Raw genomic sequence first — 21,598 nt, forward strand, 5'->3', positions numbered from 1 at the left:
ATGTATTTTCAAGAGTGCTCTATCAGAAAGAAAGAATAAAGACAATTTTTGTTATAATTAAATGGTTTAAATGTCTCTAAGATGCGACGTGAGTGCCTTTGTGTGCGCACAGAGTTTTGTTTGTAAATATACAGAGTTTTATGTCTCAAGTTTATTTATTTTTTGGAATAATTTGCTACTCGAAAATAAATCAAATATAGACTTGGATGGCCACAGCAGATACATTTGGTTCAGGCCGAAGGTTGCTTTTTAGGAGGAGACGCTCATATTAACTGTAAAGTAAATTCTTCAAAAATGTTATGGTTCAAGTTTTCTTCAGAGCTTCAGGGACTCAGCAGCTTGCAGTCATTGATTCAACTTTACATTTTAAATCATATCAAAGAGTGCTTGAACATAAAATAAGGCCATCTGTTGGAAAGCTGAAGAAGCAGATCTTCCAACAAGGATAACGATCTTTTTGCACACTGGGAATGGTTTAAAAAGAAAACATGGAAAGTCTGAACAAAGGAATATTTTTTAGCACAAAGCTAAATTGATGCACACAATTTTCTCCAAGTACTGAATTAATCTTTTAATCACTCACTGATCAAAGTATGCACAGCCTTACTGTTAGTGTGAAAACACCCAAACAGAACATTCCCAGATCATCTGCTCTTTTAAGTGTTCCTTTCAAGTGGCATAATGGCATATTTGCAATATGAATATCTAACGAAAAAGCACAAGGCACATTAATCTTGAATATATCAATCATGGTAACAGATCTCACAAGTATCACAGGCTTGCTTGCAGAGATTATCTCTGTCCTTACTAGACGATTAATCTGTTTCTGCTGTGTGACGACAATCCAACAAAAAGCTCTTTTTTTGAAGAGAATGCTCACAGCATGAAGATAAATAAAACTGAAAGGATCTCCAGCTGTATTATCACAGAAGTTTCTTTAGTGCATTTATTTCAAAGTCTTGAACTTCAGTGGCGTTTTCCAAAGCAAGAGACTGCCGAGTCTTGCTGGGCTGTCTCTCACACTCACACTGTGATTTGTAAAGGCAATTTGACTTTGCTCACCAACTTGTTCCCACTCAGTGACCGAAGGCACATAGCAGTGACAGAATATTTATTTGTGATTTGTTCTGTTTTAAAAGAGAAAAAAACTGACATGTTTTGTTTAATATCCCATTATGTGCTGGCAGACTAGTATTTCAAGTATTTTTGCGATGGTATGAACAAATGTCTGCATGTTTTATAATAAAACTCAGACTTTTATTTACACCATGCACAGACTGAAGAATGATTGTTCGTAAAGCTATAAATGTGTAGATGGGTCTCGTAGAGTCTTGTTTGTTAAGAATCTGTTTTATTGCATTTACTTCAGCAGGAATCACTTCAAAATCAGTAAAATACAAAAATGTATGTTTTGTATCCTCTCTGTTAAGATATTTTAAAGTGTTAGCAGGATACGACAGACTTGCATGAAATAAAACAAAGCTTTTAAACACGTAGTACTTTTTTTTTTTTTACAGAATTCTAAAAGAATGAATAATAAATATAATATACTGTTTATACCATGGCTTTGGCTCAGTGCTTGATGGTCATTATTAACTAAGTCGTTATCCATCTGACCAATGAGTAAAGAGTAAATTGGATTTCTCATTGTCTTTGTAGCAGCAGAGATTTCAGATTTTACATTTTAGTTAACTAAAATGTTTTTATTTACATTTAATTTTAGTTTTAGTCGACTATAATACCTATGGTACACAGTTTGGACACAATGATTGCTGTGAATTTTTAATTTTAATTTGAAAAATACTCTGTCGACCCATACTTAGACCATTTTTTTCAGACATTAACGTCTGAAACCATGTTTGAACATGTATATCTCAAACCTGATAGTCCATGTATGACTCAAATCCATTCTCCTCACCCTCTAAACTGAGAGTCTATATTACCTGCAAGATTTGAGTTACTGTGCACAAAAAGACACCACCGCAATAACTCCTAAACCAACTATTCATCATAAGTGTTTATTGATATTTGTATTTTCAGATTCATTTTCTGTCAGAGTCCACTTCACATTTTACAAAAACAACACAAAAAACAAACACAGAGAAAAAAAACCCACACAATTCATCAATTTCAAACACAGAGTTTGGGATCTTCGTGCCGTGAATGGTTTAAAAGCAGTGTGAAGTCTTTGTAAATTCAGGTCACATTTAACCCAGACTTCCACTAGGACGTTTTGGGAGTCTTTATCATTTTACCTGTGTTCTTGGTATGCGTTTAATGTCCAAGAGTGTTGCAGTCATTACCATTTCAGTGTTTGTTTGTTTTTTGTTCTCACAGGGCTCATAGTCAAAGAGAAATATTGTCAAGTAATTACCCGCTGCTGCTTACATGCTCACACACAAACGCAGACTTTGATTACAGCCACTATCTGCCTTGTTTTAACTGAGCTGTGCTTGCTGGTTAACAAATACTTTATCTCCACCTCACTCCCCCCAGCCAGGCCGCCTTGTTATAGTCAAACATTTTTCTTCTTCCAAGCCTCTGTGTGCATCAGTCTCTGACAGACATGCATGGCGTAGCTGTAAAATTAATTGCACTCTCCTTAAAACAAACTGCGAGTCACACAAAATGCAAATCGAAACAATTTAAAAATGAAAGCCTCAAAGTTTACATTTAAAATAGCATGAAAGTGCATCTTCTGATATGAGAGGCTAAGGCAATTTCCTTTTTTCATTTTTTATTTGTTTTTAAATGCAAAAGGATATTTTTAAAGGTTATCTCACATTCAGAAATACGGTGCCCATTGTATTCAGACGTATGATTAGCCACTATAATACAATACAATAACTGGTTCTGTTTTGGTCCCAATTTCAATTTGGTAAAATACCCGGTTTTGTCAATCTTAGGAGCAAACAAACGTCTGATTCTTTTTTCTTTGTTTTATATATCAAAACCATATTACACAAATCATTCCGGTAGACAGCTTGTCAGTGTCAGCTACCCTTGTCAGCTGGCTGATTACTTTATTTGTGCCTAATAATGTTCTCTTTTGGGCAAGCTGAAATAACAATTCAAACTGGGATTTGAGTCTCAGTTGACTTTGTTGGTATATTTTATTGATTTTCATGTTTGACTAGGATTCCTTGCTGAGGTCTGATGACCGCCAGATAATCAGCTGGCCAAAGGAGGAGATAGAAACCACTGACATCACCACATATCTGGACTGAAAGACAGCACAGAAGCACTAATCATGGCAACACAGGAACAAGCTCTAAGCACAAGATTGATAGAGGCTGGAGTGATAGATGTGGCTATACCAACTGATGGCAACATCGGGAAGCAGGACATTGAGACGCTCAAGAAATACCAAGGACTGAGAGAGGAGCTTGAGAAGGTGTGGAGGATGAAGGTAACAGTGGACCCTGTGGCAGTTGGAGCACTCGGGGCAATAACATGCCAAACAGGGCGAGGGGCTCCAGCCAATCCCAAGAACAACAGCTGAGATGTCTGTCCAGAAGAGTGCAGTCTGTCACGATCCTGGGTCTTATGTTTATTTTGATGTTTATAGTATATGGTTAAGCTCATTAGGTTTTCTAGTTCATTTGTTATTAGATTCCCCTTGTGTCTTCCAATCCCTGTTAAGTCTCCCTTGCCCTTCATGTGTTTCATGTCTGTTATGTTGTCAAGTTCATGTAGTCATGTCTGCGTTTCATTAGGTTTCCTATTTTATTTTCTAAGAGGTTCTGTGTTTTGTTGTACTCTTTCCCTGTGGCGTTATGTCCACGTTGTGTCTACTGTGCCTTTCTGTCCCATGTGCCTATGTTCTGTCTCCCCAGTTGCTGTTAAGTTTACATGTTTAGAGTTCAGTCAGTGTTTCCTGTTTTACTTTGAAGGTCCGTGTCTCATGTCAGCGTTTCTAGTTTTGCTTCCATTGTCTCGTCCAGCCTGATTACTCCCAGCTGTGCTCTCCTTCTGTGTCTCATTCCCTCGTTATCCCTCAGTGTATATAAGCCCTGTGTTTCTCTTTGTCAGTGTTGTAGTCGCCCTCATGGCTGTGTTTCCCCTGTGTGTTAGTTATCCATGTCCCAGTTTAGTTATAGTTTTCGTGCCATTCTGCAATAAAGCAGCTTTTTGAGTTTAATTCCTGTGTGGTGAGTTTTGCGTTTGGGTCCTTCTCCTGCCTGCACACAGCCGAAACATGACACAGTCCTAGGAACAGCAGATACTGCGCAGGACCCTCAAGCTCCCAGGCCTCTGGTAGAGGACCTGAGCTTTTTTTTTTGGTTTGGTAATTGACAATCTGACGATTGAGATTTGTGATTACTGTTATGAAAAAAAAGCATTGACGCTTTCAGGAAAGGTGTAATTGATAACAATTTGCATTCTGAGTTAGTCAAGGTTAGCAAAGGGTAGTGATTTAAATGTTGATAAAACTCGTGCTTCAAATGTTCAGTGGTTTCAGTTTTTGATTAAGACCATCACCACCATCATCATCAAAAACACAATTTAGTCTCTGCAAGAAGATATTGTGAAAAACAAATGAAATACATTGTAACATTTCTAACACATTTATAATAAACAGTTTGCAACAAATATGCTAATTCAAACCCATTATGTTGATAAAAATCATAATTTGTAATCTTTTGTTTGTTGCTAAACATATTTGCTTATTCATATTAATGCACATGGATGTGCTTTAATTCATTAAGCAGCATTGATGGGATTCTATTTTAAATGGCAGCACTAAATCTATTATTTTCTTTACAAATTTAATTCACAATATATTTTTCTCTTTCCATCACACGACTATTCTATTCATGGCTACACTGCCTGTCACATAATAAGTTTCTCGAGTCTTGCAACCCCATCTGCAATCTTTGATTATTGAATATTAAGTTATCTTTCCTTCTGTTTGTCTGTTCTGAACTGCTTTTCTTTGTCAGGGTCCTGGGACTGGGCGACCCAGGATCCCTGAGCAGTTATGTATTATATTATTACTATTATTATTGTTGTGTATTTTGGTGTTGCTCCCCCTTCCCTGTGCTTGTGTATATGTGTGTGTGTGTGGGTGGCTGAGCACTTGTTTATAGGCGGCGTCAGGCCTGGAGGGTGTGGCCCTGCAAGGGGACTGGCCACACCCGAAGCCACACACCTGCTGCTGATCAGGCCTCGTCGGGGGAGCTACTTAAGAGAGTCTTGGAGCTCCCACCGACGCGGGATCATTCCTTGAGACTCCACGTTAGTCGGCCCATTGAATTGAGTTAATGTGTGTAAGTGTATGCCCGCGGTTATTTGTGTCCTGACGGCTGTGTCTATTGTTTCCCGCAGGAGGAGCGTGGAAGGCACGAAGAGCAGTGAGCACCGGGGGGTGCTGACACGGGAGCGGAGAGCACAGAGACACGAACTATTCACGCAGAGACACGACACGGGAGTCTGGGAGAACACGGGGATTTATTGTTGTTTTTGTTCCACTCTGTAAATAAACACACTGTTATGGGGCGCCGTTTGTAAACTGAAACATGCCGAAATTAACAGCAACATTTTTCCACATTTAGCTCTAAATCTTACAAAAACATGTTTTTTCGAGTCATTTTTTACAACATTTAGTATAATATTTGTAACTTTTCATATTTAAAACAGGATTTTAAATGTTAAATCTAAATGCTAAATGTTAAATGTAAATATTATATATAAATCTAAATGTTAAATGTTAAATCTAAATGTTAAATGTTAAATCTAAATGTTACGGGAAACTAAATATTTAGCTAATATGCAAATTTATTGTACGGGTCAACGGAAATACCAAAATAAAAGCTTCAAGAAAACCTCCCGCGCTAAAGTGTGCCGGTCGCGGTCAGGCTCTGTGTTTGCGCTCCTCTTACGGTCACTTTTGACTGCCATGAGCTGCTTCGACTATTCCCTACCAGCATGTCCAGCGATTTAGCTGAAAACATTGGAAGAGCCGTTTTGTCGGCCATCCAACGATTCAGCGGTAATGCACCCTCGACCTCACAAACGCCGCAGCACTTGGTAAGTTTATTGTATAGCATTTTGGACGGGTTGATAGCAGTGTTAGCAAAACTAGCAAAGCTAAATTACTTAGCTAGTCCTCAATTATTTCATTTGGTAGGCAGCAGACAGATCTATGGAAGCCCGTTTCCGCCACTAAAAAAAAAAAAAAAGCTAGTATCCATAACTCGAAATTTCGAGAAATATAACTCGAAATTTCGAGTTACTTTTCTCAAAATTTCGAGTTAGCTCTGCCAATCAAAAATATACGTGAATGAGGTCGCTTTCTTGTTACCCGGAAGCATATGGCGCAGGACCGCGCACTCAAAAACGGATCCCAACAAATTAAAGTATGTTTGCTGATAGTAACACCATGTGATTCAGCTAATAACACAGGGATTTCATCATTTGTGAAGCCAGGCTGAAAACACTCAGCAATCTGTGCATTCACGACTGGATGTAATACCGGTAGCTTAGCTGTAGCATTTGTAGCTGAGGGCTTCAGCTTCCGGGTAACATGGAAATGACGTCATTCACGTAGATTACTGATTGGCAGCGCTAACTCGAAATTTCGAGTTGCTTTTCTCAAAATTTTGAGTTAATATGTCGAAATTTCGAGATAATAACTCGAAATTTCGAGAAAAAAAACTCAAAATTTCGAGATAATAACTCGAAATTTCGAGAAAATAACTCGAAATTTTGAGTTATGGATCCTTTTTTTTTTTTTTTTAGTGGCGGAAACGGGCTTCCATAGAGATCGAACATCATACAACTCTATTTATTTATTTGGTAGGTAGGTAACAGTCGTTCTTGATGTAAATGTTTCCTTAGGAATCCAGCAATGCACCTGGACCAAGTAGACCTGCCGTCTCCACTGGGATACCATACTGCTCGGTAGGCCTTCTTACACATATCATTTAATTCATTTATCATGAAATTTCCCCTTGTGGGACTAATAAAGGTATGTTATCTTATCTTAGCTGACTGGTTTTGATATACAGTCAGGTTCATAAGTAGTTGGATACAGACACATTTTCTAATGTTGCTTCTGTACATTACCAGAATGAATTAAAAATGAAACTACTCCAATGCAGTTGAAGTGCAGACTTTAAGTTTTAATTCAGTGGGTTGGACTAAATGAATGCATAAAAATGTGAGAGGGAAAAATTAATTTGTAAACACAATCCTATCATTTCAGAGGCTCTAAAGTAATTAGACAAATTAAATAACTGAAAATAAAATGATAATTTCTATTACTTTATTCAAAACCCTTTGTTGGCAATGACAGCCTGAAGTCTTGAAGTCATGGACACCACCAGATGCTGGCATTCCTCCTTACTAAGGCTCTGCCAGGCCTTTACTGCATTGGCTTTCAGTTGCTGTTTGTTTGTGGGCCTTTCTGTCCTAAATTTAGTCTTCAACAACTGAAATGTATGCTCAATTGGGTTAAAATCCAGTGACTGACTTGGCCATTCAAGAATATTCTATTTCTTTACTTTATTAAAGTCATGGGGTGCTTGGACTGTATGTTTTGGGTCATCTTCCATCTTTATTATTAAATGCTGCCCAATCAATGTGACTACTTTTAGCTGGACTTAAGCAGACAAGTATGTCTCTGAACACATTCAGCTGCTTCAGTCCCGTGTCACATATTCAGTAAACACTACCAGTGCCACTGGCAGCCATGCACGCCCAAACCATCACACTGCCTCTGCCATGTTTTACAGATGATGTGGTATGCTTTGGATCATGAGTCGTTCCACCCTTCTCCATACTTTTTTCTTGCCATCATTCTGGTAGAGGTTGATCTTGGTTTTATCTGTCCAAAGAATGTTTTTCCAAAATTTAGCTGGCTTTTACTAGATGTTTTTTTTTTTTTTTTGTTAAGTCCATTCTAGCCTTTCTATTCTTGAGGCTTATGAGTGGCTTGCACCTTGCAGTGAACCCTCTGTATTAGGGCTGTTCGATATGACGATATGAAAACATCTATCATTTCATATTATACGCTATCATTTGTTCTGTGGTGTCGCAAAATAAATTTTACGTCAATATTTTTCATCGTTTTGATGGTCACTGTAGTGGCTGTATTAATTTCTTAATTTTCTTTTTTCTGTTATGTTCTCTTTGACCGCATGTTGTCTGTTCACAGTAAAATTTTCAAAATGCAAACACTACGTCTCAAATCAATTCCAGGCCTTTTATCTGCTTAATTGGTAATGACATCATCATTTTAATATGGATACCCTAAATTAAAGCTTAGTCTGCACATCATGTCCATGATATAATTTTGATTGGAATATGTTTCAGTAAACGGGCAACAAAATAAAACTTGTTAGGGTCCAAATACACACTGACCTAATTGCAGGCCTTTGCTACTCTAATTGAGTGCTCAAAGCACTTTATACAACAGATCTCATTTACCCATTCACATGCACAGATTAATACAAGCACTTTTTCTGTCCAACATTCGCACACAGTCATAGTCGGATAAACTCATTGGGAGCTCTAGATTAGAGCACCTGGGAACTGAATCACCAACTTGACCAACAATCACCAAATGCTAATCTACAAGATACAAAAGGTTCAGTTTTCTGTGTAATGGGTAGACAATAGTAAGATGGTCTGAGTCTACAGTTTGTTTGTTTGTTTTTAATGAACAGATAACAGAAACCTTACGGATGTATTGTAATGCATAGGTGTCTATCTGTATCTGTGTTTGAATTCATTTCAGGTTCCTCTTCCATCAGTTCCTCAAGCTCATGCTACGCGCTCACATTTTGTGAGAAAAAACAAGACCTGCAAACACTATACAAAAGATGTTGTGTGCTTGCCCTTGTCTTCAACATCAACGTTTCTCATACCGAGAGGAGATTCACGAGCAAAACTAGCACAAGATGGCCTTATTGGGAAGATCTCCTTTACATCTGACTGGTCTGAAGCACAACTTAGAGAAGAAATAGCAGCAATCTTCAGAAGAACATTTGCACTGTCAACTGGCCAGACATTCCCTTTTGAGTATTTGAGTACAATTAGAGGATGTAAACGACTAATGAAACCAAATGTTTCTAGCGGTTTTCTTTGGGGTGGCCAAGAAGTTGGCTCGATTTGTTCCACCACCTGCCTCTATATAATGGCAGGGATACAAAAACCTGCACAGGTAAACATTTTATATTGCAGTGCAGAAATATTTATTGTCTAAAAAGTGAGTGTGTTCCCTTAACATAATTTTATTAATTGTATTAATTAATATTGCAATTTCAGCAGGTGTAAACAGTTTTTAGTGCAGCCTTTAATTCCACGCCATTTCCACTGTGTTTAATGGAGTATAGCCAAATTTTCTAACATGTATTTTTTTCCCATTTTATTTTGAAATTTCAGTCTGAGTTTTTTAAATGAGCTTAAATGGCTGAATAAAAGGCATACATCCACTATCGAACCTCGTGGCCGATTTGTGCCCCATTGAAACCCTTTATAAACGCTATTTTTCACTGCAGGATTTATACCGTTAACATCTGGGTGATGGCTTAGGTTTCGTTTTTGTTTTGGAGAAGAGGCCTTAGAATTGTAATTTTTTTATTTGTCCACCGGGTGGTGCCCTTGCTCCACATTTGACCCGGGGCTGGAAAACAGCGGGCTGCTTAAAGAGACCTGCGGGAAATGACGCCTCTTTTCCGGCGTGCTGCAGCGGCTTCGCCCGCTGATCGGGCGGGACAATTTTCGGCCCCAGGACCGTTTGAGGTTGGATTTTTTTTTTTAATCAACAGGAAATGACGTATTTGTTGTGACGTGGTACCGGATGTGTGTGTTGGAAAAAGGGGTCCGACGCAACATGCCCCGGTCATCGTCGCGAGTCAACCCGGGAGCATGCACCGATTCCGGGCTAGAGGAGAAGCATTTGCCGCCTGGAGACCATTTTCTGGTCCTGAAAAAAAAAATAAAAGGCGATCGAAATGACTGTTTGTGCCAATCTTTAGTCCATCTAAAGGCCTAATTATAATAACAATCAAATATTACTTCAAATGTTTTTTTGGGAAAATATTTAGTTTTTTAGTTTTTTTTTTAGTTTTTTTGTAATTTAAAGGGTTAAAACAACGAAATATTAATTAAAACTTTATATGAATATTTCAGGGAGAAGTAGTTTTAAAAGACTGACCAATTTAAAGTGAAAAAAAAATTAATATTTAATATTTTTATAGCACTTTTTGGGCGTGGTCGATAGTGTGCATTTTATGAAATGCGCTCCTGGAAAAAAAATAAAAGGCGATCGAAATGACTCTTGGTGCCAATCTTTAGTCCATCTAAAGGCCTAATTATAATAACAATTGAATATTACCTCAAATGTTTTTTTTGGAAAATATTCAAGTTTTTTGTTTTTTGGGGCTAAAAAAACAGGGCGCTCATGTAATAAAACTGGGATTTAAAGGGTTAAAACAATGAAAATATAATTAAAACTTGACATGGATATTTTAAGCAGAAGTAGTTTTAAAAGATTGACTAATTTAAAGTAGAAAAAAATATTGATATATAACATTTTTAGAGCACTTTTGGGGCGGGACCATTTTTGGTCCCGAGGTTCACGAAACATAATTTTATTAATTGTATTAATTAATATTGCAATTTCAGCAGGTGTAAACAGTTTTTAGTGCAGCCATGTGCCTCTGTGTTACCAGTGATTTGGTGCAACTGTATTTGATTTTATGTAGAACATGCTTTCTTTTCCCTCAGGAGGAACCAGAAGAGCTGTCTGATAGTGACTTTGAAAGTCCAGTCTGCCGGAGAAGACGAGGTATGTGATGTGAATGAAAACCTAGTGAGGTTCTAAGCTCGATGACCAGTTAGATTTTGTTACTGCAGTGCGTAATAATTCCTGGGGGGTTTGTTTGATGAGAGCATCGTTAATTTGTCCGATTGGGGCGATCGTGGCTCAAGAGTTGGGAGTTTGCCTTGTAATCGGAAGGTTGCCGGTTCGAGCCCCGGCTCGGACAGTCTCGGTCGTTGTGTCCTTGGGCAAGACACTTCACCTACCGCCTACTGGTGTTGGCCAGAAGGGCCGATGGCGCGATATGGCAGCCTCGCCTCTGTCAGTCTGCCCCAGGGCAGCTGTGGCTACAACTGTAGCTTGCCTTCACCAGTGTGTGAATGGGTGGATGACTGGGTGTGTAAAGCGCTTTGGGGTCCTTAGGGGGGACTAGTAAAAGTGCTATACAAATACAGGCCATTTACCATTTTAATGTTTACGAATTATCACAGGTGATTACAGCCAAGGAGGAATATGTGCCCAACTTTCACTTAAACTAATATAAGGATATATAAAGGCTGTTAACATTATGAAGCAAGTCATGCTGACCTTCTTTCCTTTGTTCAGTGCATCATGCGTTGTCTACAACACCAGGTGAAAGTGAGGCCAAGCATCAGGAAACAGAGAGCTGCATTCAAGAGAGTGAAAATGAGGGACAGGCAGAGGGACAGCAGATGTTTCTATATAATGTGGCAGAATTTGTGTAAGCTGTTGTCTAGGGGTTAAAGAAATCCTTCATTTTAGATGTTGTTTAGGATATTGTTTTGATGCAAGTTTCCAATTTGCATGTTTGGGGTTTTTTTTGCTGAATGACTGCAACTTTAGGATTTACATTTAATTTTTTTTTTTTTTTTTTAATGATGTAGTGTGAGAAATTCTTCAAGGCTGACATGTTTTATGATTTCTAATATCTCTTATCTACTTAGCCCTATTTTTCTGGAGGAAGATGAAGCTCTTGAAGAGGCAATTCAGCGTAGCCTCCTAGAAGAGTCTGATAGACAGAGTGAAGTTCATATTTCAAGGTAAGATTTGAAAGTAACCTTTGATAATTGAATATTTTATTTGCATCTTTACTTGCATCATTTTTTTGCAGTTACACAATTACAAAGGTAATTGCTCATTTCTGACTAATTTAATATGGACTATCACAACATAATTATATGTTGTAACTCTGTGCACTTGAGTCAAATGTACAGCAAATTTCCATTTTTCCCCAAGATCTGTTTGTCATTGTCCCTTTTTTATATAGGTCTTTTAAGAAGCTCAGCAAAGAAGAAATTGAAGGTCTTCTTAGAGCTCATAGTGAGAAAGTCATTACACCAGGAACAAGACAACTCCATATCAGTCGAGCCAATGTGTGGTCGACTGCTTTGCGTCAGTTCAAGAGACCCAAGTTTGCAGAAAGCTGTGAGATGCTTTATGTCACATTTGCAAGCGATGAACATGATACAGAGGAAGATGCTGCTGACCTTGGGGGGCCAAGGCGGGAGTTTACTGGTGAAGGCCATCTTTCAGGACAGTGGTGCTTTTGAAGGTAATAGTTAGTTTGACTGTGAAATCCTAACTTACTTACTTACTCAAGGCCTAAAGGCTTGTTGACGACACTCGTTTTTATAATGTTACAAACGCAACAACCACCTGATCTGAACATTGTTTGACAGAACATTAACAAGTTAATAAATGACTACAGATAATAAATCTGTTATGTTCTGTGTGTCTGAAACAGTAAAAAAAAAAAAAGTAATACATTTTTGTCTGTCAATCTCAAGATATCAGTTTGGGGTCTGTACAGAATATACTTTTTTGTGTGTTATTTTTCAGCTACACCAAATGGATGCACACTGAAATTTAACATCCTACACTTGCAAAATGGAGTATATCGAACCATTGGCAGGATGTTGTCCACGATAATAGTGCAAGGTGGAGAAGCACCTGCCTTTCTCTCTCCACATGTAGTAGACTACATTGTGTCAGGAGACATTCTTCAAGTACACCTAACACCGGATGATATAGGTGACCCTGAGTTAAGAGAGAATCTGAAAAAGGTGAATTGCAATATTATAACAAGAATATTGTAATATTTCCTATATTCACAAGTCTTCTGGTCTTCTTTTATAATATATAATAAATACACTTTTGGTTATTAGAGGCAATTCCATGTATTATATTTTCAATTTGTTTCCTTTTTGTTAAAAAAAAAATATATTGGTGAAATACAGCCAAATAAACCAAAACAAAAACGTTTCGAGTCCAATTAAAATGAACCATCTGCAGTATTTGTGTACACTGGTAAAAAACAAACATTTAAAGTGTTTTTCTTAAATATTTAGGTTGTAAATGCAACAACTCAACATGATTTGGAGGAAGCAGTCAGCTGCTGCGACTCATGGCGATATCAAGTTGAAGGTCTTCCACTCACAGTCACCATGGCCAATAAAGATCTGTTTGTGAAAAATGCAGCTCTATACCTTGCAGTTCTGCAACGGCAAAGCTGTTTCGATCAACTAACTGATGGCTTGTCCTACTATGGAGTGAGAGTTATATTTTTTCTGTATCAATTGGTCATTATTTTATAATCATTTAGAGTGAGCTACTTTTTATATTTAAAACTGGAATTTAACCATTATTTAAACTTTTCTGTCTAGATTTTATCACTCCTGAGAGAGAACCCCAGTTTGCGTGTTCTGCTTGACCTATCGGGGGAGGACAAAGATCTGACAGCCAGTTTAATTGCTGGGGTTCTCAGGCCAAGCTATTCTGTCCTTGGGAGCAACAGAAGAGTTAGAGAGGAGCTGATGGTGGTCAAATTTCGGGAATTTCTCCAGTGTGTCGAAAGTAAGCAGAAATTCACATAATGTAGTCTGGCCATGAAACAATTCGGGACACTAAAGTAAAACTTTGTCTTTTTATGTCACATGCGCGCACACAAAACAGGAATAAAGATGTATGATAGCTTACAACTGACAAGCAAGGCAAAGACAGAACCTCTGTATTTTTTATAAAAACATTAGCCATCATTTAGTTGTTAGCTCAAGCTTTAACTATTTTAGTGTCCCCAGGTTAACGGTGGTTTTTCTTTGTTTTTAGATGAAGAGCTGAGAGACTCACTTGGAGAAAGGACTCTTACCAAGGATGAAGAGGCATTTGTGAAGGCTTTGAGGCCTGGTCACATCTTGGCTTTTGCCACCGGGAGCAGCAAGGTTCCAGCCATAGGTTTTCAACCAGCTCCTAAAATAACATTCATTCACGATGAAAGCAAACATCTCCCGATTGCACACACATGTGCAAATGAGCTTCAGCTTTTTGTGAATGAAACAACAATGGCTGATGATGATGCTTTTCATTACTGCTTCTTAGTAGCACTCATGAATGGAGCTTTATTCAGCACCATCTAAACATGTTCCAAAAAAAGTGAAATTAAAATGGTGGGTTTGTTAACTCTAATCCTGTTCATTAATTGTAGTTTCAAGTAACTTTGCTTCATACAAGATAGTTGAAATAAATTCTGACTGCATTTAATGTTGAAATGTAATAATTTTCAAAGCTTCAATAGATTTATAAAAATGCTAACTCTGTATTTTCAACGACAAATCAATACTGGTGTAATACAATAATTTTATTAAGCTTTTCTTTTTTAAACAAGGACATTTCAAAACAGTTTATGCACAGAGTATACTAAACATGCTTTGTAGAACAAGCCAGGATTACTTAGACATCTAACAGCAACATTTATTAAGACTATTGCAACTTTACAATGATTAAAACAATACTGTAGATAATCTTGTGAATTGATTTAAAGACTGACTGTTCAGTGTTGATAATTTTCACTGTTATACTGTATTACAGTGTGAATTTGATCTTTACTTCAATCTGAATAACTGGTTGTAGCCTTCTGAATAGCCTATGAGTCACTGTCAGTCATTAACTCTGAGTCCTTATGTGGCAGGAGGCATCACTGCTAGAGGGGAGGGGCTTCTGCAGTAGTACAAAAACTGCATTTGCTGTACAGCATTTAAGAATATTAAGTGTCATCACTCTTTAGAACATCGCTGGTATCCTGTGGTTGAGGTCACACATTTACAAGTTTGTTAAAAATATACTGCTGTGTTCGGCGAGCCGGCCCGTTCTTTGGAAATCTGAAGCCTTCCTTGGTAACCATCCTAGAACACGGCACAGAAAATCTCAATGAGCACAATTCTATAACAAAAGATGGGTAATTTGAGGCAATTGTACTGTGACAGATTAGCTAGAGTAATATTTTATCAATAGTTTTAAAATATGAAAGTGAGCAATCAAAAGACACTTCAGAGCAAAAACAGTAATAAAATATGACGTAAAACTTGTGAATGTTGTTGGTGGTGATGTGACACTGCTAGTGATGGACCCTAAGAAGATGAAATGTATGTAGAATCAGAATCATTACTTTGACAGGATTTAATTTAAGGTGACATATTACACCAAAGAAAAAACAGAAATTAGTCAGCTAAATGATATGTGTAAGAAGGCCTACCGAGCAGTATGGTATCCCAGTGGAGACGGCAGGTCTACTTGGTCCAGGTGCATTGCTGGATTCCTAAGGAAACATTTACATCAAGAACGACTGTTACCTACCTACCAAATAAATAAATAGAGTTGTATGATGTTCGATCTCTGTCTGCTGCCTACCAAATGAAATAATTGAGGACTAGCTAAGTAATTTAGCTTTGCTAGTTTTGCTAACACTGCTATCAACCCGTCCAAAATGCTATACAATAAACTTACCAAGTGCTGCGGCGTTTGTGAGGTCGAGGGTGCATTACCGCTGAATCGTTGGATGGCCGACAAAACGGCTCTTCCAATGTTTTCAGCTAAATCGCTGGACATGCTGGTAGGGAATAGTCGAAGCAGCTCATGGCAGTCAAAAGTGACCGTAAGAGGAGCGCAAACACAGAACCTGACCGCGACCGGCACACTTTAGCGCGGGAGGTTTTCTTGAAGCTTTTATTTTGGTATTTCCGTTGACCCGTACAATAAATTTGCATATTAGCTAAATATTTAGTTTCCCGTAACATTTAGATTTAACATTTAACATTTAGATTTATATATAACATTTAGATTTAACATTTAACATTTAGATTTATATATAACATTTAGATTTAACATTTAACATTTAGATTTATATATAATATTTACATTTAACATTTAACATTTACATTTAAATATAATATTTACATTTAACATTTACATTTAAATATAATATTTACATTTAACATTTAGCATTTAGATTTAACATTTAACATTTAGCATTTAGATTTAACATTTAAAATCCTGTTTTAAATATGAAAAGTTACAAATATTTTACTAAATGTTGTAAAAAATGACTCGAAAAAACATGTTTTTGTAAGATTTAGAGCTAAATGTGGAAAAATGTTGCTGTTAATTTCGGCATGTTTCAGTTTACAAACGGCGCCCCATACACTGTTTATACATAGAGCACCGCGCCTGGGTCCTCCTTTCCCCACTCCTTCCACGGTGTGCCATGCCATACCGTGACAGAATGATCCCGCCTCTAATGGACCCAGCGGTCTCCGAGGAGAGGCTCAGGAGGGAAGTTATGGACGAAGTGTACCACCTATGTGAGGTGTGGTGGGAGAAGCCAGCGGAAGGTTTGCATCGCGCCGTGGAGAGGCGGCTGCAGGAGATGCTTTTTAAATTCCCCTGGCTGGTGGACTCCCTTAATGCAGTGGTCCTGGACTTCCTACTTTCCACCCTCCACCTCCACTCTCCTCCTCAGGCTGCCCACCAGCTCGGACAGCTGGTGGATTCACTGCCTGAGACGCCGGCCCCGACGCCGACACGGAAACGACGTTCGCGCCGCCAGCGTTCCTCACCGCAGCTAGATCCACAGACATCTCAACAGCCGGCTGTGGTGAGTCATATGGACAATTCATCGTCACTCACCTCAACTGTTTACTCTGGGGCTATGTTTATACGGTCAGCTGCCCGTCCGCTTTCGGCTCAGTTACCTGCTCAGCAGCCACCTGTAGCTGCGGCACAGCCAGCTGCCCAGCCGGTAGCCAAAGCGCAGCCCAGCTGGTCGCTGTACCTCAGCCAATCGTCACCTGCTGAATCATCCCCCGCGACATCTACCTCACCGCTTACAGTTTCATCCTGTTCACCATCCACATCACCCGCTCAGCCATCTTCTCCACCAGCAGCAGCCTCCATTCCACTACCCACTCCAGCGGCCTTGTCCGGAGAGAGCGACCTCACACGCGTCCAACGCCTGATGGACTGGGTAACTCACACCACCAACACAAGGGCAAGAGTGGTGGGATTAAACGCCATCGAGGCAATCCTGGAGGGAAACCCCTACCTCGGCCAGCTCAAGGGAGTTTCCGCCTGCCTTTGCACCCTGCGTAAAGCCCGGGGGGGTAGTGCAAGCTCGGGAAACCTCAGACTTCGTCCAGCTGCAGCAGGAGCTCAGCATGCCCGAGCAGGAGCTCAGCGAGCCGGAGGAGCCCGCACCGTCAGCTGAGGCACTCAGCGAGCCGGAGGAGCTCAGCATGCCCGAGCAGGAGCTCAGCGAGCCGGAGGAGCCCGCACCGCCAGCTGAGGAGCTCAGCGAGCCGGAGGAGCTCAGCATGCCCGAGCAGGAGCTCAGCGAGCCGGAGGAGCCCGCACCGCCAGCTGAGGAGCTCAGCGAGCCGGAGGAGCCCGCACCGCCAGCTGAGGAGCTCAGCGAGCCGGAGGAGCTCGGCATGCCCGAGCAGGAGCTCAGTGAGCCGGAGGAGCCCGCATCGCCAGCTGTGGAGCTCAGCATGCCCGAGCAGGAGCTCGGCGAGCCGGAGGAGCCCGCTCTGCCAGCTGAGGAGCTCAGCGAGCCGGAGGAGGAGCTCTCGCTGCCGGCCGAGGAGGAGCTCTCGCTGCCGGCCGAGGAGGTCAGCGGACCGGAGGGACCTCCACGTCTAGCGCGGCCTCCTCGCCGTCCACGTCCGGTGCGTCCACGTCAGCGATCGGCGCGTCATGGACCTGTTGCCACGCCTCGCTGTTGCTCACCGGAGCAGCGACGTTGCCATCGGACCCGTGGCAGGCCGCCGGAGGGGCAGCGCCGCCGCCACCGGACCCGTGGCAGGCCACCGGAACCGTTCCACCGCCACCGGACCCGTGGCAGGCCGCCGGAGGAGCAGCGCCGCCGCCACCGGACCCGTGGCAGGCCACCAGAACCGTTCTGCCGCCACCGGACCCGTGGCTGGCCGCCGGAGGAGCAGCGCCGCCGCCACCGGACCCGTGGCAGGCCCCCTGAACTGTTTTGCTGCTGCCGCCGGACCCGGGGCCGTCCGCCGGAGCTGCTACGTCGCCGCCGTTGGGCTCGAGGTAGGCCCCCTGAACTCTCTTGTTGTGTTGATGGGCCGCCTGTGACTGTTTGTGGCGTCTTTTCGTTTTCTTTTTGCACCGCTGCGGGATGCGCGGTCTGACTCTGAGACTGTGGACTGGGTCGGTTTGTTGTTTTGTTGTTTTTGCTTGTTTTGGTTCTGGCCCTCCGTCCTGGGGCCCGTTCTTCGTACCTCGCTAAGTAGGTTAGCCGGATTAGATTGTTGACGATTTCGCGTGATCCTGGATCGTTCGGTTCCCCGAAGCTCATCCGGGACTTGCTGTCATAGCAACAGAGCCGTAAGCGTAAACCTGCTCGGGAGCAGGTTTACTTTATGTAAACAGGATTAGATCGCGGCCACGCAGGTATGTCCGCTTCATTCATACGAAAGCAACAGCGATATTCCACCACTGTTTCACCATAAATAAATAACATCAATGTAACTAAAGATAATGCAGCACTTGATCCTTTTATTGATGTCACACAGATACATACAGGTCATTTCCTAAAAAAGGGAAATGTACTATTAACATTCTATTACATGTATGTGATTATTACAGATGTAATTCATATTTCAGAGTAGTAATTGTAAATTACTTCGTGTAATCAAGATGAGAGACCACGGCTATAAAAGCCAAGGTGGATTTGGGAAGCCTGTCGCAGCCATGTCCTGTCCGTTTACGCGACCAACCCATTGCGGAAGGTGCAAGATTGATAAGGAGAGTCCTCAGAATTCAGCGTATATTGCGGGATAGACAGGATCCTTTAGCTCAGCGCGACAGTGTGCTCATAGAGAGATATCGATATTCCCGTGAGGGTATTATTTACTTAACCAACTTGTTGACGAGGGGGTGCAGGACCACCACCTGTCTTTTTTTCCTCTGCCCTTTTCTTGGTTGCTGTTATGAACAAACTAACAGAGTATTACAGGCCAGTATTACCTTGCCAAGAGACGCAAAGCAATCTAAGAGATAAATATTACCATTCTGTAGAATACTCCTGTATTCCACTTTTACTTGTTCCCATGTTCTTGTGGGTCCTGTTGTGGCTCTAATGTGAAAGGGGATATAATATAACATATTATAATATAATATAATGCCATATGATATTGGACAATATAGTGTCATATGATAGATCTACCCTACCGCCTACTGGTGTTGGCCAGAGGGGCCGATGGCGCGATATGGCAGCCTGGCTACAACCGTAGCTGCCTCCACCAGTGTGTGAATGTGGGAGTGAATGAATAGTGGTATCGTAAAGCGCTTTGGGTGCCTTGGAAAGCGCTATATAAATCCAATCCATTATTATTATTATTATTAAATTACCTACGAGTTTGATTTGTCAGCAACTTTCTGCCAGCCCTCTCTCCTTGCTTTTGCAGCCTTTGCAGTGTTCTCTTGCGTTTTAATTAAACTCTGAAACTCCTGAAATCCCTCACTCATGAGTTCTTGCTCTGCTGCCGGAAAATACCGAGCACGCCCCTTCGACATTTTCGCCGACCAATCAGCGGGTTGACGATCAATGTTTCTACTATCGATGCGTAGCCCCTTTTACGACACCCAGTGATGTCACATTCCTGCGTCCAGCTGTAGTAATCGTCAACAGCAGGTGTGTTCGGGGAACCGGATTAGCGAGCTCACGGTTAGCGCGATGATTTGATCTTGGATGTAGTAAGCGACGTACGAAGAACGGGCCCCTGGTTCCCCCAGCCGCCCGCCCTGGGTTGGTTGTGCTGTTTTTTGTTTTGGGGTCGTCGGGAGCCGACCCTTAGAGGGGGGGTACTGTCAGGGTCCTGGGACTGGGCGACCCAGGATCCCTGAGCAGTTATGTATTATATTATTACTATTATTATTGTTGTGTATTTTGGTGTTGCTCCCCCTTCCCTGTGCTTGTGTATATGTGTGTGTGTGGGTGGCTGAGCACTTGTTTATAGGCGGCGTCAGGCCTGGAGGGTGTGGCCCTGCAAGGGGACTGGCCACACCCGAAGCCACACACCTGCTGCTGATCAGGCCTCGTCGGGGGAGCTACTTAAGAGAGTCTTGGAGCTCCCACCGACGCGGGATCATTCCTTGAGACTCCACGTTAGTCGTCCCATTGAATTGAGTTAATGTGTGTAAGTGTATGCCCGCGGTTATTTGTGTCCTGACGGCTGCGTCTATTGTTTCCCGCAGGAGGAGCGTGGAAGGCACGAAGAGCAGCGAGCACCGGGGGGTGCTGACACGGGAGCGGAGAGCACAGAGACACGAACTATTCACGCAGAGACACGACACGGGAGTCTGGGAGAACACGGGGATTTATTGTTGTTTTTGTTCCACTCTGTAAATAAACACACTGTTTATACATAGAGCACCGCGCCTGGGTCCTCCTTTCCCCACTCCTTCCACGGTGTGCCATGCCATACCGTGACATTCTTGATGTGCTGTATTAAAAATCGAAATTGAAGCTGTTTCTGTGCTGCTGGTGATACACTAGTTTGGACTTCATTATGCATGGTTGGAGGTGGTTTACAATACTAAAGAGAGAGAGAGGGAAAAAAAAGGAAAAACAGATTTATATTTAAGATGTATAATAATAATAAAAATTTATCAGTTTGTACTTTTAACACAATTATATTTTTGACTGATGAGCTAATTATTGCACCGTTATTCAAACATTTGCTATTGTCACATTATGATTACTAGCTGAATTTGTTTATATGATGGGATGCTTCCCATCTTGGCAATCATTACTCACTGCCAACACCAGCTTCTTTGAATTGTAAATTAAAACAGACAAATACTAGATGGGGACATAATGAAAAATGTGAACAGAAACAGAAAAGGCACGAGTGAGAAGAGTGCTGAAAAGGTCTGAAGAGAGGCAGTGGAAAGTGACAAGTGGAGGTACAGGTGATGGAGATGGAAAAGGGAAAAAAAAGGAGAAGGCAGATTCAGTAAGAGTGATGGCACTGTGAGGGGAGGCGGGGTTACTAGCCAATAGGAGGAGGGGATGAGGCTAGAGCAAACTACTCTGCAGCTGGAAAAACAGTAATAAGCCGTTCTTCACCTCACAGCAGTGCTTTTGTGTAACTGCTGGTCGCCTTTATTAGTGCTCTGAGTAATAATTGAGATGAATGAGTCATCTCAAAGCCTAAGATTTCATGTGTTCTTGTCACGGTTCTAGGTCAGTTTCTACCCAGTATTTTGAGTTTATTATGTTTTGGTTTAATTTTGCATCAGAGATTGTTTTCTTGTTCTCTTGTTGTGTTAATGATGATGATGATGTTTATTATTAGAGTTTCATGTTTCTGTTTATTTGTGTTTAGGATTTGTTCTTCGGTTGTGTCTGCTTAGTCTAGTTCCATGTGTCATTTTCTGTCTGTCTCTCAGTGTCGAGTCTGCGTCTTAGTGTGATGGTTTCTTGTTCCTGGTTTCTTGTTCCTGTTTTATTGTGAAGGT

At 41.1% G+C, this 21,598-nt stretch overlaps 3 protein-coding genes and 3 long non-coding RNA genes across 9 annotated transcripts; 5 read left to right on the top strand and 1 right to left on the bottom strand.

Moving 5' to 3' along the window:
* The first annotated feature begins 5,730 nt into the window (after positions 1-5,730).
* Positions 5,731-9,266, top strand: LOC146718175 (uncharacterized). Its single transcript, XR_014915150.1, has 3 exons — positions 5,731-6,030; positions 6,841-6,903; positions 8,741-9,266. It is a non-coding gene; the product is annotated as an uncharacterized LOC146718175 (long non-coding RNA).
* Positions 9,267-10,648: 1,382 nt separating this feature from the next.
* Positions 10,649-14,391, top strand: LOC146718176 (G2/M phase-specific E3 ubiquitin-protein ligase-like). Of its 4 annotated transcripts, XM_085432077.1 has the most exons (7): positions 10,649-10,795; positions 11,375-11,829; positions 12,057-12,341; positions 12,629-12,852; positions 13,138-13,338; positions 13,453-13,642; positions 13,895-14,391. In XM_085432077.1, exons 3-7 carry the CDS (start codon positions 12,161-12,163, stop codon positions 14,200-14,202), a joined length of 1,104 nt encoding a protein of 367 aa, XP_085288203.1. In that variant the 5' UTR covers positions 10,649-10,795; positions 11,375-11,829; positions 12,057-12,160; the 3' UTR covers positions 14,203-14,391. The 4 variants fall into 4 exon arrangements, with proteins under 4 accessions (XP_085288203.1, XP_085287960.1, XP_085288118.1 ...); XM_085431834.1 differs by having other exon boundaries at positions 11,375-12,341; XM_085431992.1 differs by having other exon boundaries at positions 11,734-12,341.
* Positions 14,392-14,431: 40 nt separating this feature from the next.
* Positions 14,432-15,922, bottom strand: LOC146718177 (uncharacterized). The gene is made up of 3 exons (XR_014920618.1): positions 15,569-15,922; positions 15,318-15,380; positions 14,432-14,967 (listed from the first exon to the last, which is right to left on the bottom strand). It is a non-coding gene; the product is annotated as an uncharacterized LOC146718177 (long non-coding RNA).
* Positions 15,923-16,213: 291 nt separating this feature from the next.
* LOC146718178 (uncharacterized) lies at positions 16,214-17,216 on the top strand (the record flags this gene model as incomplete). The annotated part of the gene is made up of 1 exon (XM_085464663.1): positions 16,214-17,216. A coding segment is annotated over exon 1 (891 nt), but the record flags the coding sequence as incomplete, so codon positions are not given.
* A 58-nt stretch (positions 17,217-17,274) lies between these two features.
* Positions 17,275-18,322, top strand: LOC146718179 (uncharacterized). The gene is made up of 2 exons (XM_085432281.1): positions 17,275-17,879; positions 17,922-18,322. Exons 1-2 carry the CDS (start codon positions 17,275-17,277, stop codon positions 18,262-18,264), a joined length of 948 nt encoding a protein of 315 aa, XP_085288407.1. The 3' UTR covers positions 18,265-18,322.
* Positions 18,323-19,922: 1,600 nt separating this feature from the next.
* LOC146718180 (uncharacterized) lies at positions 19,923-20,507 on the top strand. Its single transcript, XR_014920741.1, has 2 exons — positions 19,923-20,242; positions 20,333-20,507. It is a non-coding gene; the product is annotated as an uncharacterized LOC146718180 (long non-coding RNA).
* The last annotated feature ends 1,091 nt before the right edge of the window (positions 20,508-21,598 follow it).

This window comes from Copadichromis virginalis, linkage group LG1, assembly GCF_057382275.1.
Source record: "Copadichromis virginalis isolate Kocher_CV1m ecotype Utaka linkage group LG1, C_Virginalis_male_GT1.1, whole genome shotgun sequence".
Lineage (NCBI taxonomy): Eukaryota > Metazoa > Chordata > Actinopteri > Cichliformes > Cichlidae > Copadichromis > Copadichromis virginalis.

Coding starts and splice junctions, on each gene's coding strand:
- LOC146718176 (XM_085431834.1), top strand. CDS start 11,945: ATGGACTATCACAACATAATTATATGTTGTAACTCTGTGCACTTGAGT. Junction 12,342..12,628: donor GGACAGTGGTGCTTTTGAAG/GTAATAGTTAGT, acceptor GTTATTTTTCAG/CTACACCAAATGGATGCACA. Junction 13,339..13,452: donor ATGGCTTGTCCTACTATGGA/GTGAGAGTTATA, acceptor TTTTCTGTCTAG/ATTTTATCACTCCTGAGAGA.
- LOC146718179 (XM_085432281.1), top strand. CDS start 17,275: ATGCCCGAGCAGGAGCTCAGCGAGCCGGAGGAGCCCGCACCGTCAGCT. Junction 17,880..17,921: donor TGCCATCGGACCCGTGGCAG/GCCGCCGGAGGG, acceptor GACCCGTGGCAG/GCCACCGGAACCGTTCCACC.